Source organism: Triturus cristatus, chromosome 4_2, assembly GCF_964204655.1.
Source record: "Triturus cristatus chromosome 4_2, aTriCri1.1, whole genome shotgun sequence".
In the NCBI taxonomy this organism is placed as follows: domain Eukaryota; kingdom Metazoa; phylum Chordata; class Amphibia; order Caudata; family Salamandridae; genus Triturus; species Triturus cristatus.
Window position 1 is genome coordinate 491,031,569 of NC_140586.1, and position 15,960 is coordinate 491,047,528.

The 15,960-nt window shown below is 44.8% G+C and overlaps 1 protein-coding gene across 1 annotated transcript in view; it reads left to right on the forward strand.

The window, feature by feature from the left end:
- LOC146834591 (ferric reductase 1-like) overlaps positions 1-15,960 on the forward strand; it is a 285,647-nt gene that overhangs the window by 237,833 nt on the left and 31,854 nt on the right. Inside the window, exon 11 of the mRNA XM_085600125.1 lies at positions 2,559-2,656. Coding sequence (XP_085456251.1) covers positions 2,559-2,656 — 98 coding nt within the window. The remainder of the gene's footprint in view (positions 1-2,558; positions 2,657-15,960) is intronic.

Below are 15,960 nucleotides of genomic sequence, written 5' to 3' on the forward strand. Positions count from 1 at the left end.
TGCAACAAGGAGAAATACTTTTATTTATCCTCGTTTTTTCCGCTTTCTATGCATGCTGCATTCTGCAGCACGCATAGAAAGAGGATAATGCCATCAATTATTGTTTTTGTCCAGGAAGGTGCCCCTTCATGCACAAAAACAATAATTCTCACAATGCAGGTACCTTTGCAAAATGACGCAAGGTTGCCTGCTCTGGCGCATGGCAGTCAATTGTGTGCCAGCGCAGGGTAAATCACACAGATGTGTCTTATTGTTGTTAATATGACGCATCCACGTGCTTTGAAAATTACGCAGCTCAGTGAAGCATAATGCATAGCGGCGCCGTGCTGCGCCATTTTCTTTTAAAGGAGGCCCAGGCGGCGGAGATATCCACCTCTGTTTCTGATTACTCTTCGCAGTAATTTAACAATCGTAATATCAGTCATATGGTTCTCCACCCCCTCATGTAAGGTAAAGGCGACAAGTACTCCTTCATTGGGTGGTAATCTCAGCCCAGAACAGGCGAATAACAAGCAGCCAGAGTTGTCTGTCCAGGCGTAGGTGGAAACCTATTAGGGCAGACATTGTTTACATATATCATATATCTTGCAAATAGTGCTACAGTTCAAGGTGGCACATTTAGGTAAATGTTGCAGGTCACTAGTACGAATTCTAACAAATCCAACTCAGTCTTACATCCTTACTAGGTCAGTATACTGAACAATATTAAAGTAGGAAATATAAACGCCTATGAATTAGCGTGCTTAAAAGCTCGCAGAAGTGCTGAATGGAACAAAGTCTTCTTGTTAATAATAATTGAGGTGTGTAAACCTTACTTTTTGGAAATTTTTTAAAATATACAAAGGCATCCATCCCATCGGCTTCAGCAGGAGAAAAAAGAAACATTAAAAAGATGAACTGCGCATCTCTAATGAATTGCACTATTTGTCTTGATATTGTGTTTTTATTATCAAGTTAGTGGCGCTCATGTTTCATAGGAACACAAGATGGCAGTAGAACACCGACAACCCGATCCTGTGAAGCAATAGCTCAATGTTGTAGAGCAAATCGAAATTATTGAGATGGTGTCAATCCAAACAGCACAGAGGCTACATGATGCCAGACATCTATCACTAGTAAAATTCAGCAAACGATGCACTCGTACACTTAGGTTTTCTTTTGTAGAATATATTGTGCCATATTTCCTGTCAAGTACAAACTAAAGGTCTGTTCCTTTCCATCTATATCGTAATGCCAACATTACCTCTTTATGTAAAAAATATCGGGGCATATTATCAAAGACGGCGTTAAAATTGTCGCCGGTTTAGCGGCAGAAAAATGTGCACACCAGAACATGGACTTCTATCGGAATTCTCAAGGGCATATTATCAAGCCCATTATCGCCTCTTTAGCGCCAGTTTTCTGCCGCTAAACCCGCGATAATTTTTAACGCCGTCCTTGATAATATGCCCCTTAGATTTTGGCGGATGGGAATTTACTCTGTCAGAAACGACAGAGTAAAGTACTCCTTCGCCCTGAGGGAGTGAGTACTCTCCAGATATAGAGAAGGCTGCTGTGCCAGCGGACATCTCTTGCCTTTCTAGGAACCGCCATCATGGCGGTTCCTGTAAATGCATTGAAAGTTGGACGGTTGGCTCCGTCAACATGGTGCAGCAGTATGTAAAACGTTTAATTTGTATTTTTATTTTGAAAAAGCGGGAATAAATTAAATAAAAGCAAAGACCGTCTTGCCATGTGAATTTTGCTCAATGGCGTGGGGGTAATTTTGCTGTGTTCACTGCATAGTTGACCTTGCAGTGAGTACAGTGAAACATTTGACTGCCCACTCTTGATGGGCCAGGTGGACCAATGGCAAAGACTCTTTTGGGCCGCCGGTAGTGTACGTTGGCCGTCAACATACTGAAGGTCTGCTGACTCAAAATGAGGCGGGCCTTCAGATTGGCGGAGAGGTTACCCTTCACCATTTGGGCTAGGAGTGGTCTCTCTTCTCTTCTAATACTTTATTGCACTGCACATTTTTTCAGTTCTGTACTCGTAGTATTTGAAGACATATCAAATTCATCATAGGATGCATTACAAAGAAGATCCTGTAGTCTGGGTGAAATGCCTGCTTAAGCCAAGAAAGGGGTGATGAAACTTTTGTTGCTAGGTGGCTAAAAGTGTGCTTCTATGCAGTGTGGCTTAATAGCATAATTTCAGGAATTTCGTGTTAGAACCTTCAAGTGAAATTCCTGAAATTATGTGAATTAAACTAGTGTAATTTCTGTTTCACTTGCACATAGTATATTCCAATCAGCAAAGATTCAGAGGTCAAACAAATGTATATAACTTCCTAAATCGCCCCCCCCCCCCAATGCAAATTGACCCGAAGCATATGTTACTAGATAATTTCAATGGGTATGTTAGGAGCGTGTAAATTCAGAACTTCTTTTAGGTAATTTCAACATGGTCGTTAGTTTCAACGGTGCTCTTAGTGAAATGTAAGTTTGGAACATTAATTAGCATACTTTAAAAACGATCTTAAATCCTTTCTAACCATATCTTTCTTTTAAACACAGTGGTGTGGTGCCCATGCTGAAATGGGGTGCATCGTCATGATTCTCTCATTCTTTCAACCAATCATAGCTTTATTTCGACCAGGTCCTGACCACAAATGGTGAGTATATTTGTTTCCAACTTTTAAGGGATGAACTAAAAGCAGCCTTGGCAACAATGATCATACCAGCCTCTCTCGTACAGCCTCTCTCTCTCTCTCTGTCCATTCAGCCTCCCTCTCTCTCCTCTCACTCTTCTTCCTCTCTAATTGCTTTCTCTCTACCTTTCTCCCCCTTCCCTTTCCCGAAGTATCCCTGTGCTTGATCAATTAATCTCAAGGAGCTGGGAAAAGTGACAAAGACACCAGGAGCGGCCCGGGATTATCAAAACGTTCCTCTAAGTGCTCCAGCCAACCGAAGAAATGCTTTGTGGAATAAAAGGCCTGTCTGGCCATGGCTATTCGTCTCGAAAAGGGCATACTTGCAAATCAGTAACTCTCCTCAAATCGTCCAGCACCTCACCATGTCTAAACCTTTTCCCAAAAAATTATATTGTGGATTGTCCTGGGATTTGCCTGATATTCACCACAAATAGGCATGAGCAATTTATTATTAGTGTTTTGTGGAACTGAATAAGATTTAAAATAAATTGAAAAACCTCATAAAATATTTTTGATTTCTGAAGTAGAGGAAGCTAAAGGTTTCTAGCAAAATGTGTCTTGCAATTTCTGACAGCCATACTGAGCCATTCCTATTACAGGAATTTTAGGTAAACTGCAAGTCGCCAAATAAAAGTGTAACTTTGTATTGGTTGAGTCAAGAAAGTCAGTGTGCCTCACAAATTGTGACTTGATGGCAAGCAAGGATTCAAGTGCAAATGTGATGAAAGGCATTACATACAAAATAACAGTGCCTAAGGAAAAGGTAATGGACAAGGACTTTAAAATATACTAAACGATCATATGTTAACCCACAAACACAAAAGAAGATTTTAAATGGATAGGGAATAGCTATATGGAAGGCTGGCACTTTGAAACTGACTTGTGCTTCGGGAACAGGACATTTTCTGCTCGAACTAGTCTCCTACAGTATCTCCTATAATAGTGCTCTTGCATACAATTTTCTTGCAGAAGACCAATGAAGTGTGTGATTTGTGTATCAATTGTCCCCAAAAGCTTTAGAGCACTTTACAAGTGAGCAGAAAATACAATCTGTTTTTATAGGACAATACAACACATGCCTTTAATGAGTATGCCTTTTCACACAACCTTTACCACGCATGCCATTACCATGCATGCCTTTACCATGCATTCCCTGTGGCCAATGTCCATTTTTGGGTAGCTAGCATGCCGCCCCCTCCCAAGGCATTTTTAGGCCTACGGGGACCCCATGCCCTGGGGCTGAAGCATTTTGTTAAATTGAGAGGGGGCGTGAGGTTCCCTTTGAAAGGCCCCCGAGAGACATCCCCAGTGTGAAGGCATTTTAAATTATAATGGGGATGGGTCTCCATTCCCTAAGCTGTAGATCAGCAGTAAGAGCTCACCACTGGCGCTCGGTCAAAACAGGGTCCTGGAGTTCCCATCCCCCAGAATCCCGCTTTTCCCTACCCAGGAGAGCAGGTAATGTACTTGAATCCCTGCTCTCACTTTTCTAGGCAGGGAATACAACCTTTCTCCCACTTACACAGGAGCAGATAAAAAAGCATCTCTCACTTGAGCAGCAATGCAATCGAGCCGGCTACCACCAGAACCCACCATGAGTGCTGGCTGGGGAGGTGGCAGGGGCCATGGAGGCCTTAGGGCTCCACCCACAGCCCCCACAATTTCTCTGCAGTGGTGCCCCAGGTGGGTACCGAGGTACCCACTGGAAAATAATTACAGTTCCTGCAGCACACACTATGGGTGCTGGCTGGGGATCTGTCAGGAGCTGTGGGGACCGGAAGACTTCCCCTCAGCCCCTACTTTTAAAAAAAACAATAAAAAAGTGTGAGACCCAGGCGGGATCTGGGGCACCCAAGGTAAAAGTAAAATGTCCGGCTCCCAACAGCACCCACAATTATTTTATGATTCATTATTCATTGTTCTAGGCTAGGAGTGCCCAATAATGCCCTGTGAAAGCATTTTAGAAATAGTTCTTCATCCTGATGGTGCCCTAGAAGGGGCAAGGGCACCACCAAGCATTCTTTTAATGTCCTGGAGGGCTTCACGGAGCACAGTAGCTCCCCAGCAACATTAAAAAAAAATACTATAAGTATCCTGGGTCATTGATAACCCCTAGAGAGCTTACCATGTTTTTTTAAAGCACTCCAAGCTGAAGCTCTATGCTGTTCAGCTTGAGTGTAGAGATCTCAATCCAGGCCACCCCACAGTAACTTTTATGTTGGGGACAGTGGGTGCCATGGACCACCCCACTGGCTCTCCTGCTCGGCACACATTCCAGGTGCAACAGGAGCCCGTATTACTCCAGCAGCTTTCTTTTTTTGCTCCCACCAGGCAGGAGCAATTCTATTTTTCTCTGCCCGTGAGAGGCAGGGAGAAACTTTTATGCTTCCACTTGGGGGCAGCCTTCCTTGTTCTGACAGGTGGTAACATAGGAGATTCCCTGCCTACGGTCTCCGAAGCAGAGAAACACTGGTGTCCAGTTGGATGGGGTCCCCCGGGCACTGTGACTGAACAGGCCCCAAGGAGTAGAGTCCAAGGGCTTCAGCAAAGGCTCAGGGAGTAGCCCGCACCCACCCCTCCACAGTTATTTTTAGAGGCCTCGGGGGATGGAGTCTGTGTGCCCATTAATTTGAAAACCAGCCCCAGGGGATGGTGTCCCCAGGATCTCAAGTAGGCTCAAAGAAGGAGGTCCCCATGCCTGGTTCACCAATTTTGAAATCGGCCCCAGGGGATTGGGTTCCCGAGGCCTCAAGGAGGCTCAATAACCTGTCTCCTATTGAATACATCTGCCACCACCATGAGGCCTGGCCGACCACAGGGGTGGTAAAAGAAACATTTGCCACAGATCCTCTGCAAATTTGCAGCAATTGTAAATTTGTAAATTATGATTTTGGTCCCAGAAGTGTCTTCCTGGGACCTCCACATCAGGCGTAGGGGGGCAAGGTGTCCCTGTCCTGCTCCCTATATGTTTTTTTCTTACGTTTAATCAGGACAAGGGACTGAGTACCTGAGTCCTAAAATGCCTGCAGCCACATCATTTTTGATATGGTGGCACCCAATCAGCTCCTATTTTAAGATCTGTAGGCTCCACAGTTCCTCTGGGGCATGACATATATAACGTTTTTTAGCCTTAATTTTTCAATAATTACACCAAATCACCCCAAATAGGTTTTGCAGTATCATGGGTCAATGAATGGGGAAATGTGCTTTGGGACCCTCCCTTTCCCTTCACCCATGGGACGAATCACCCCAAAACCTTCGAGGAAGGAAGGAAGAAACTGAGGTAGATGAGACCTTTTTTGAAAAGCTTTGTGAAAATGTATCAAACGACACAAACGTTATTAGCAAACCAAAGAATACACACACACACATATACACACACATATTTATCTTCAAAGTACATAGATTAGGGTTGGGCGTAACCCATGTGATTCAGTGTAGCATACTTACCTAAACATTTTGTGAGATTATGCCTGATTAGGCGAGAAGAGTAATTGTGCATTTAGCGCTATTTCTTAAGGCAAAAATGCCCCCTCACATCTAAAATATTGCTAAATGCAACTGTACATAAAAAGCAAGCACAAGCTGCCACTCACTTTTACTAAAGTGTTTGTGAGGTATTCTTGGACTTGGCCCTTTTTGCATGGTCATCCCTGAACTTTTTGCTTTCCTCCTAGCCTTTTTTCTGACATTGTGTGGTGGTTCTAGGACTCTGGGCACTTTAGCACTGCTGTCCAGTGTAAAGTACGTCTGCTCTCTGTGGTGAACATGGTGCGATTGGTCTACACCTGTTTGGCATATTTAATTTACCTTACCTGCCAATCCCTTGTAAAGTGGTATCTCATACCCGGGGCTGGTAAATTAAATGCTACTGGTGGGCTTGCAGCACTGATTGTGCCACCCACCAAAGTAGCCTTTCAAACCTGTCTCGGGCCTCTACCATTGCAGGGCCTCTGCGTACAGTGTTACTGCTGCTGTGACGTGACACCTAAAGTGTGTGCTATGTCTGTGACCCCCCTTTTACTGCATGTCAGTCACCCCTAAGGTAGGCCCTATGGGCAGGGTGCATTGTAGGTTAAAGGTAGGGCATGTACCTTAAGTGTGTGACTTGTCATGGTAGTGACAAACAGCCATTTTGGTTTCTCACTGCTGTGAGGCTGCCCTCCCATAGGAATGCATTTAGGATTCCCTGATAAGTGTTTCAGTGGTAATTCCTGATATGAGAGGAGCAGCTTGGTCAAGTTTGGTATGGTTGGAATAGTAATAATAAATGGTGCGCAATGGTGTGCACAGATTTATTATCACTATTTTAGAAGTACCACTTTTAGAAGTTGGCATTACTGTGTGCTATGTGTCTGCCTGCCTGATGTGGATTGCATGTCTGGCGTTGGAGTGACAGGGGCTGGTGAGGTGTGTGTGGCTCCAGGGAGGGCAGGGTGAGTCAGCGCTAGGCTGAATGGGAGATCTGCATTTGGAGTAGTGGGAGTAGTCCCCTGACCCTGAATAGGTCTGTGTCTGCCTAGGTGAATGCTGGCTCCGCCCCCCTGTGGTGTGTCTGATGACAAAGCCCCAACCTGATAAAGGAGGGTGGGAGCCCTGTAAGCAAAGGGCTCTATACCCCCCAGAACCAGTTGAGGCTGGATTCCCCCAAGCCCTGTGCCAGGGCAGACAAAGAAAATGCTGTATAAATATTGGGGCTGTGACCCCATGTAGTGTTGTGCTTTCCTTGTGCTTGGGACTTGCTGTTGCTGGGCCCCAGGAGGAACGGCCACGAGGGACTGCCCCCCTGCTAGAGCGCCCTGTGAGCTGGCCTGCCTGGGCCCAGCCTTGTGCCACTGAAACTCTAATTATAGCGCTTCATGAGTGCTGCACCTGTTTCTGGCTGCCCCAGGATAGGAGAAGTGTTGGAGTCCTGCAGCGCTGGGCTGCGAAGTGCCTGAGAGGGAACCCTGGCGTGGGGATCCTCCTTGTTTGCAGGAGTGAAGCGGGAGCCCACCCCGCTGTTGTGTGCCCAGCGTGTTGCACTGCGCAGAGGGAATCCCGGCATGGGGACTCCCCTGCACTGTGTGGGGAAAGCGGGAGCCCACCCCGCACTTGAGGAGAAACAGAGCAAGAGCCCACCCCACGTGTGTACACTGCCTGTGGAGCGGAAACTCACCCCGCAATTTTGTGTTTGTATTAGGAGGGGAGCTCATCCCGCAAGTATGCTCGTTGGAGCGGGAACCGACCCTGCAATTGATGTGCCCGGAGAAGCCGCCGCCACCACATGCGACCCAGAATCCAGGCAGATTTGCGCCTGACTGTGGTCGGGGCCAGGAAACAGAAGTGGACAGCCTGCAGAAGAAGAGGCTGCGCAGCCGCTCATCAGAGGAGTCAGCGCACCAGAAATCTTGCCGTTGCCAAGCAGTGAATGCTGTTGCTCCCTCCCTCTGTGGCCAGGACTGCCCCTGGAAGCGGCGGAAGCCAGGTGGCGTTTGCCTGACTGTGGGTGGGGCTCTCTGTGAGGAGGAGAGCCCCACGTGTCTTGCCGGCATTGCTGGAGGCAGGGAGGAGAGCCGCGTGCGTGCTGGAGTAGTGGGGGAAGTCCTGACCGGGTCCGATGTTGCTTGTGTGTGGGGCCCTGGTGCCAAGAAGGAGCTGGAGCCTTGCGGGCTCCACTTCACGACTTCCCAGTGCCTGGAGGAGACCCGAGGAGAGCAGACAAGCCCAGCTGGGCGCGGCAGCCACCAGGTCAGTGGAAGTTGCCAAAATAGAAAATTCCCCGGGTGGAGCTTCCGATCGGGCCCCCCGTTGCCAGCCCGACCATCGGAGGGAGCATTGCGGTACCTTTTGGGGGCATTGTAGGACTGCCTCAAATCTTGGGTGGGATCACGATCCCGGGCCCCATAACCCGAGACCGGGAGAGGTCTCCTACGCGGGCAGCTGGCGATTTTGGCACACTGTTGGGGGCTTTTCTTTGGTGTTGTTAGCTCCTATGAGCTTTGCGGGGCGAGCCCAAATGGGGTCCCGGGTTCCTTAATACCGCATGTCCTGTGGTAGGAGGGCAAGTGGCCCAAGAATCTACATGGGTAAATTATAGTTGCCTTTGCAGAAATGGTGGTATTCCTAAAGTGGGCATGATGCATTTATGTGTGCACGCCACTAGTGGATACTAAGGTGCCCTGCTAATTTAGGCTATAGGCCTAAGGGGATGATGCCTAAGGTGTTTATGCCCAGGGTTGATGCATGTTGTATTCATCCCTAATATGTATGCCAATGTGATTTATGCACAATGTGTTTATGTCTAAGGGTTATGCAAAATGCATGTATGCCTAATTGTGAATGCCTAATGTGGTCTATGCATAAGTGTCTATACCAGTAGTTACTGGTGGCTAACTACATGTATATTCTAATGGTTCTGACAGTGGCCCAATTGGCCCTTTCATGTATATACGTCCCTTGTAAAGTACTACCTAGTGCCAGTTGGCACAGTGTATATTTGTGATTGTGATCTAATGTGTTTATGAGCAATACAAAGGCTTGTGTGGAGTTTCTATTGTGGTGTGCCTAGTGTGTTGCTGCTGTGTGTGTGTGTTGCGCTAACGCTTTACACATTGCCTTTGGGATAAGCCTGACTGCTCGTGCCAAGCTACCAAGGGGGTGAGCAGGGGTTATCTTCAGCGTGGAACTCCCTTGCCCTGACTAGAGTGGTGGTTTCTGCCTGGCTTCGGCCAAAGCCCTAACCAACCAGAAATCCCATTTCTAACAGGTATGATTTTCACCCAACTTACCCCGGGCATTTAGTGCTATTTTCTTATTGCAAAATGCTCCCCTTGTGTACAAAATAAAGAAATAATGATATATGTGCTATTGAGGTAGAATGTTTCCCTCAACATACTTCTAGCATCCAACGTTATTTTCTTAGCTCAAAATGCAACCTTGGACACAAGGATGCATTTACCTTTAAAAAATTGCTCTAAAAGCAGCAGGACACAAATAGCGAATGTGAGTGATTGCTCGCAGTCGCTATATGTGCTCTCGTGATAGGAATTTTGCCCCCCCAAATTATTCCTAATTACACGAGCAAGCATAATTGCTTAATTATCAGTAATTCCGCATCAAGGTGTAATGCAGAATTACTGAAATTATTCCCATTATGCCAGCATAATTAAAACTATGCCCTGCCTAACATATATGTGGAGTGAAAGATAATAAATGTCATTACTGTAGTCCATGATAGCCTAAGGGTCAAACTATGTATTGGCAGATGGAGGTTAAGTCCGTCGGTGTGATGCAGTAAATTACTCCGTCACCCTGACAGAGTCCCGGTCTGTCAAATTTATATTCTTTTTATGTTCAAAAACGAAAATCCCGAAGTGGTTATCCCCCATGCTGTGAGGGTATGAGACAGTTTTCACTTCCCCTTACCACCTGTGTTTTTCCCAGCAGTGATGGGTATTGAAAACTGACCAGTATGTCCACCCATCTAAATTAGGTGGGTGGACATAGGGGTCAACCGCTGATGGCCCTGCCATGGAAGAGATGGAGTAGTCTCCACCAAATGCCCATCCGCAATTCAATTTGGTGGGTGGATCATTTTGTTGGCGGTAAGTATATTATGTCGCTGTTGCAATGGAGTATCCTGACTGCCAAAATATAAATCAGCCCCTTATAAACTAGACCAAAAATTAAGCTCCCACATGCTTTCAATTTTGTCATGAAAGTTGTCTGCCAATATTGAATACTACCTTAGAGTATTTACTGGAAATTATTTCATTACCAAAATCCTGGTATCGAAAATAACAGACTCACTATACCTCACAGCCTCCACTTGTGTTGTATTCTATAGTCGATTTACATCGTGCTTACTTCCCTTGTCAAGACATTTAAGCACTTTGCACATGGGTAGCAAACTACTCTTTATCACCCAGAGATAGTTTGTCATTGTATTTGTAAGTATTACAGTTAATAGTATATTATGCAACATTATTAGGGATTTTATATTTATTAGCTGCACACAGTTTCCAATCTAGCACAAAGTTAGTTGGTAATTGGTTTTGTTGCAGTTACCTTAGTTATGATTTGATTTGCATTCCTAATTGTATCTCTGTGGTTAATGGATATGGCAGATATGCAGTCTAGAAAGTATATTTCTTATTGTTTGTGTTCTTAATTGTGTCTGTGGTTAATGGGAATGGAGAAAATGCTACATTAAATGTGTATCTTACAAAATAATGAAACAGCAAGCCTATGTAGCAATCGCACCTCCCTCCTTATTCCCCAGAGCAAGTCCAAATGTAAAGTATAGAGAGCAACATTGCATGCACATCCACTGCACCCGCTGTTCCCAAGGAGCGATCAGAGGATCGGAACAGTTCAACATGTAAATGTGAAGTGCACTGCACAATCAAAGTTCCACAGAAAGTTAGACAATTTATTTCATATTGCGTCCAAGATAATCTTTATTTCTCATAGGAATGACACGGAACAGCCAAAGCGTTTCGTCCACTGCATGTGGACTTCATCAGGGCATACTTTTTTCTTTTAACGTATTGAGGCCTGAAGTATGCCGAGAGTCATCTTATAGGACCGTTTAGATTCCCGGTGTGGATATTAGCCTATTCTTCATTGAATCCCCATATGTTTGGGGGCAAGCAAGTATCATCAAGATTCCTGAGTCAATAGCAGGGTGGCAATTTGTTCTTCCAGACTTAAAGGGATGTTTGCATAAGATTTCGTGTTCCTCTTGTTTGGGACGTCAGAGGCTGGAAAGTTCTTTCTGAGGCATCATACGCTTAAAAAATTTGCAACTGCTGTAGGCTCCGATTGGCTTTGGTCCACAGCCTTGTGTGCACCTCTTCACACATTTCCCAAATCCTTTCAATCCAAATCATCCTATTGTTTGTTAGTCATAGTGAACTGTGTTATTGGATAGGAGTAGTGTAAAATTCAGTTATATGTATTGTGACTCATGCTTACACATGCTGGGTCAGGGAATCTGACAGGAAGAGTTGTTGAACAAAATCTGCTCACATGCCATTTGGGGTCTGACACAGATCATTGACAAAAGCAAACATTATATGAGAATGGAATATTTAACAGATTAGAGCTTCCCCTAGCAACAGTTATGGTGCAAGCTTGTAGGCGAAAGGCAAGATGTAAATGCACAAGTTTTAAATATGGTAATGTGCCTTTTAATTCTTCACAAGTGCACATCCTGTTGGCAAGAAAACATGGCTGAGGTGCATTGTTGTTTCACTAGTGCCTAATATGAGTAAAAACAATTCTACACTTTTACAATCCCTTCTACTTGCACTACTTTCTTTGGGCCACCCAAGACACTTCAATATTCATTTTTCAATTTGTTTGATTTTCTGCATCCTCTTTATGAAGTTCTCAGATTCCATAATCAAAAGTCTAATCATCATAATCTTCCTCTGATAAGACTAGTTATTGAGGTAAAGGCACATAATCATTCAAGTGCAAATTAAGGAGACACTGAAGGGGCAGATGGAAGATTCATATGCCTGACCATTAGGATGTAATAAGGACTTAATTTACTCTTTAGCATAGCTGTGGGTCAAACTGACTAGCTTGTCAAAGGTAAAGCATGAGGCCCGTTGTACCTCCGAACTTTCCCTGAAAGATCAAGGTGGCAGGCATAATGAAAATGTTGTCATATCCCAAAAGATTTGCATAGTTCTTGAAGAGCAGAAGACAAAAAATACGTCCCTTTGTCAACCTAATCCAAAGTGGGATTCCAAACCTAAGGGTAAAGTCTCAGAAAAGACTCTTGGCTACAATGATAACATATGCTAAGGAACAAGGGTAAACGTCAATCCATCCAGAGAACATACACACTAGCACATAAAGACAGATACACAATTGAGGCATCTTAATAAAAGTAATTTGAATGTGTACAAAATGGCACCATGGAGGAGTATAGGCAGCTGGATTAGCTTTGACACCTTTTCTGGTATTGTAAACTTTGCATAAAGCACAAGTGAATCAGTATTGATGGGCAATGGAAGGGAAATTCAGTACAAACCTATGAGTTTTAGCAGTGCATATCATTCTATCTTGGTTAAAATGATTACCGCCAAGAAACATTCAGGCAAAACTGGGAGCAACGCTCTACGAGGTACAACTATTTCTTCTCTGTCTTTTATCTGTTATTTTTCTGAATTTTTATTAACGCAGAGGCTCTTTTCGTTGTAGGGGCTTGGTATTTTAAATTTGCAGGATCATTTAAGGTGGGCATGAGGGTTCAGCAACCCATAACACAAACAGTATTATCTCAGAACCAGGGGTCAATAGCAGCCCTTTTTGGAGTTCAGACAATAAAAGTGTTACCCTTACATACTTCATAGTGAGCAGAATGGTAGGCAGCGTCTTTAATTACAGCATTATTGATGGGCAACACTTTGACGTAAATCTATTTTGATTATAGTTTCAAAAGAGGTAAAGAACCACTGCTGAAATGAGAGGAGCCCGAAATAAGAAGCAATCACAGATCCATATTTAGAATCTTTTGAGTGGCTAACATGCAAGCAAATGTAAAAGGTACAAATTCAGCTACTTAGGCAGGTGGTAAGGTGATACAATTTGCAAACAGTGTAGCTAGCAACTACAGCTCACTTGCTACTTCTGAGACAGGCACTATCAACAAATCAGCATAACATGCAAGATCACTGTTCAGTAAAGGAGAGTCAGTGAAATCAACAAGGAGCTTTGTAGGTGGGCAATTGTCAGCAAACAGTCATATGGTTCCCCCTTGAGAGTGTTAGGGAACAAGGAAGCTAGATTTAAAACCGAACTTTAAACTAATGTAATGTGAGAGGCAGGGAGCAACAACATTTCATCTTTTAACACCCTATACAGAGAAAGGTAGTGTGGCCCGAGAATGCTGTAAAGTTACAGCGAGCAGTGGCTAAAGTATAAGGTTTTTGGCTACTTCAGCAATATGGGCTGCAGCACCAACTGCTCCCAAGCATGAGGGAAGCCCTGCCACCATGACATCAAGAGCAGAGGAGGGATAAGCAATCAGTTTATTTTGATCACCATAATCTTTGACCAGTGCAACCAGTATAATGTCCCCGCTTTCAAGATAATACAACATGAATGGTTCAGTAATTGAGCAGACCTAGGGCAGGTGCAGGGGACAATGTTTGCTTTAACTACAGCAATGTATTTTCTGCCTTCTTGGACCAAGACAACGGTTCAAGGCTATCTTTCTTCACAAACTCTTGCAATAGCTTGACAGTCCCTGCATATTTCATGATCCAATGCCTGCAGTACCCATCCATCCCCAAATGAGTACTGTTAGACCTGTCAGCCTTAGGGTGGTCTTCGCCAAGCCTTTTGCCATACTAAACACTGTTAAACATTTATTAAAGTGTGTGTGCTCTCGCATTTAGCATTGTAACACTGGCTTACACCCAATTAGCACTTCTGATTGACCATGCAAGATTTACCAACCAATACATATGGTTCAAAGTAGATCTTGCGCCTCAAGTAACAGCCCTAATCAAAGGCAATACTCGAGTTTTTTTTTAGCAGTTTCAAGAGCATCTGTAGGACCAGAAAACTAAATAAAAATCTCTTTCAAGCAGTCAAGGAAATCGGCAGGGGCTTCACCTATGTTTTGTTTGGAATTATTAATCTTTGCGTAATCCGTATTCACAGAACACACTTCAAGAATGATATTCAATAGAACACCTCTAGCAGCAAACAAAGCAGCATCATATGCAAGTGGCTGACTTGGCCCATTGACTTAACAGCTGGTATTTTACCTGTCCTGGCATAATGATATGCAGCAATTCATTAACATCAGCCCAGTTAGGGTCATAACATTCAAAACCCTTTGTAATTCTTCTCAGAATGTATGGAGGTATCCTGTATTTTAGTGTAATATTCAGAAGGTGACATTGGGAACATGGGCAGTGCATTGTTTCTTGACCCTCATCCCAAGTCCAGCAAACTCATGCAAAAACAGTAGGGCATTGGGCTTGGCATGAGAAAGGTCAGTCAAATTGTCAACACTGCTCATCACTAGATGAAGATGAAGGAGCTAGGCTTTCTGCTCAGGGCACACACTCGAGATATCTTGCCGTTGGTCCTGCAGTCTGTCATTGTCAAACGTTCTACCCGATGTAAACAATTGAGATGTGAAGATTGTGAGTACTTCACAAGTAATAAGTTTACCAATTTCCCTTTACTACAAAACAAGTGCTCTATTACACTTCCTGCAGTCCCTAAACACTATACACAAAACATTGTTGTGCCCCTATCCTTCCTGGGGCGTCACAGAAGAGCAGTATGCAGAGTTAAGAGCTGCGCTGGGGCTTATGGAGCACTCTCCTGCCCTAGCTGAGTGGGCCTGCAAGTGTATAATGAGCAACATTTGCAGCAGGTGTTTTTATTATACTGTGGAATTATATATTATTTTCTTTTTTTAAGGGTCTTGTGCCAAACATTTTAAAAAAATGGTACCCACCTTTTCTTGTTGCTTCCTGGAACCCTCGGGCCCTGTGAGACTCTGGGCTATGCGGAGAGCCTACTAAAGAGCTCCTGCATGGCTGAGAAAGAGTAGTGTTGATGTTGCAGTCAGCATCTTCATTCCCCTTACTGCTTCTGCATGAGTGGAGTTCTATGGCAATGGGTGCCTCCTGCTCCCCCCAGACATGGGCACGAGCAGCGGGGGAGTGAACCCAGCCATTGGTGGGCCAAGCTGTCTTTTTCAGTACATTTTGTCCTTTTGATGGGGTCCCTTGAGACACATACGAGTGCTTAAGGCCCCAGAGGAAGAGGCTCCCTGGGCCACTCTTAATCAAGAGGAAGAGACCCCAAGCACCTGCCCCCCCATTAAAACATGAATTTATTGCAGATGCATCAAACCCTCCCCCGCAAGGGCTTTGTTCTGGATGGGACTTTTCTCCTTGATTTTTCCAGCCCCAAAAGGCCGCTTTGCTCTTGATGTTGGACGTTAGCCACCAGGAGTGGTTTATTCCCGCCTTTAACCCCTTGAGTGCCCCGCCCTTTCCACGCCCTGTGCCGGGCGTTTCATTAGCGGGCGGGGCTCATGACGAGATAGTCTCGTCATGGGCACAGCGCAACCGCGGCCCATGACGAGACCATCTCGTCATGGGCACTCAAGGGGTTAATCTTCAGTTAAGTTTCTTGCACATGATTTCTGGCTCTTTGCTCCAGGACCTGTCCTCTGTCTGTGCTCCTGGCATCTGACTGTACCTGTGGGCTTCTTCAACAGCCTATGCACAGCCCTCCAG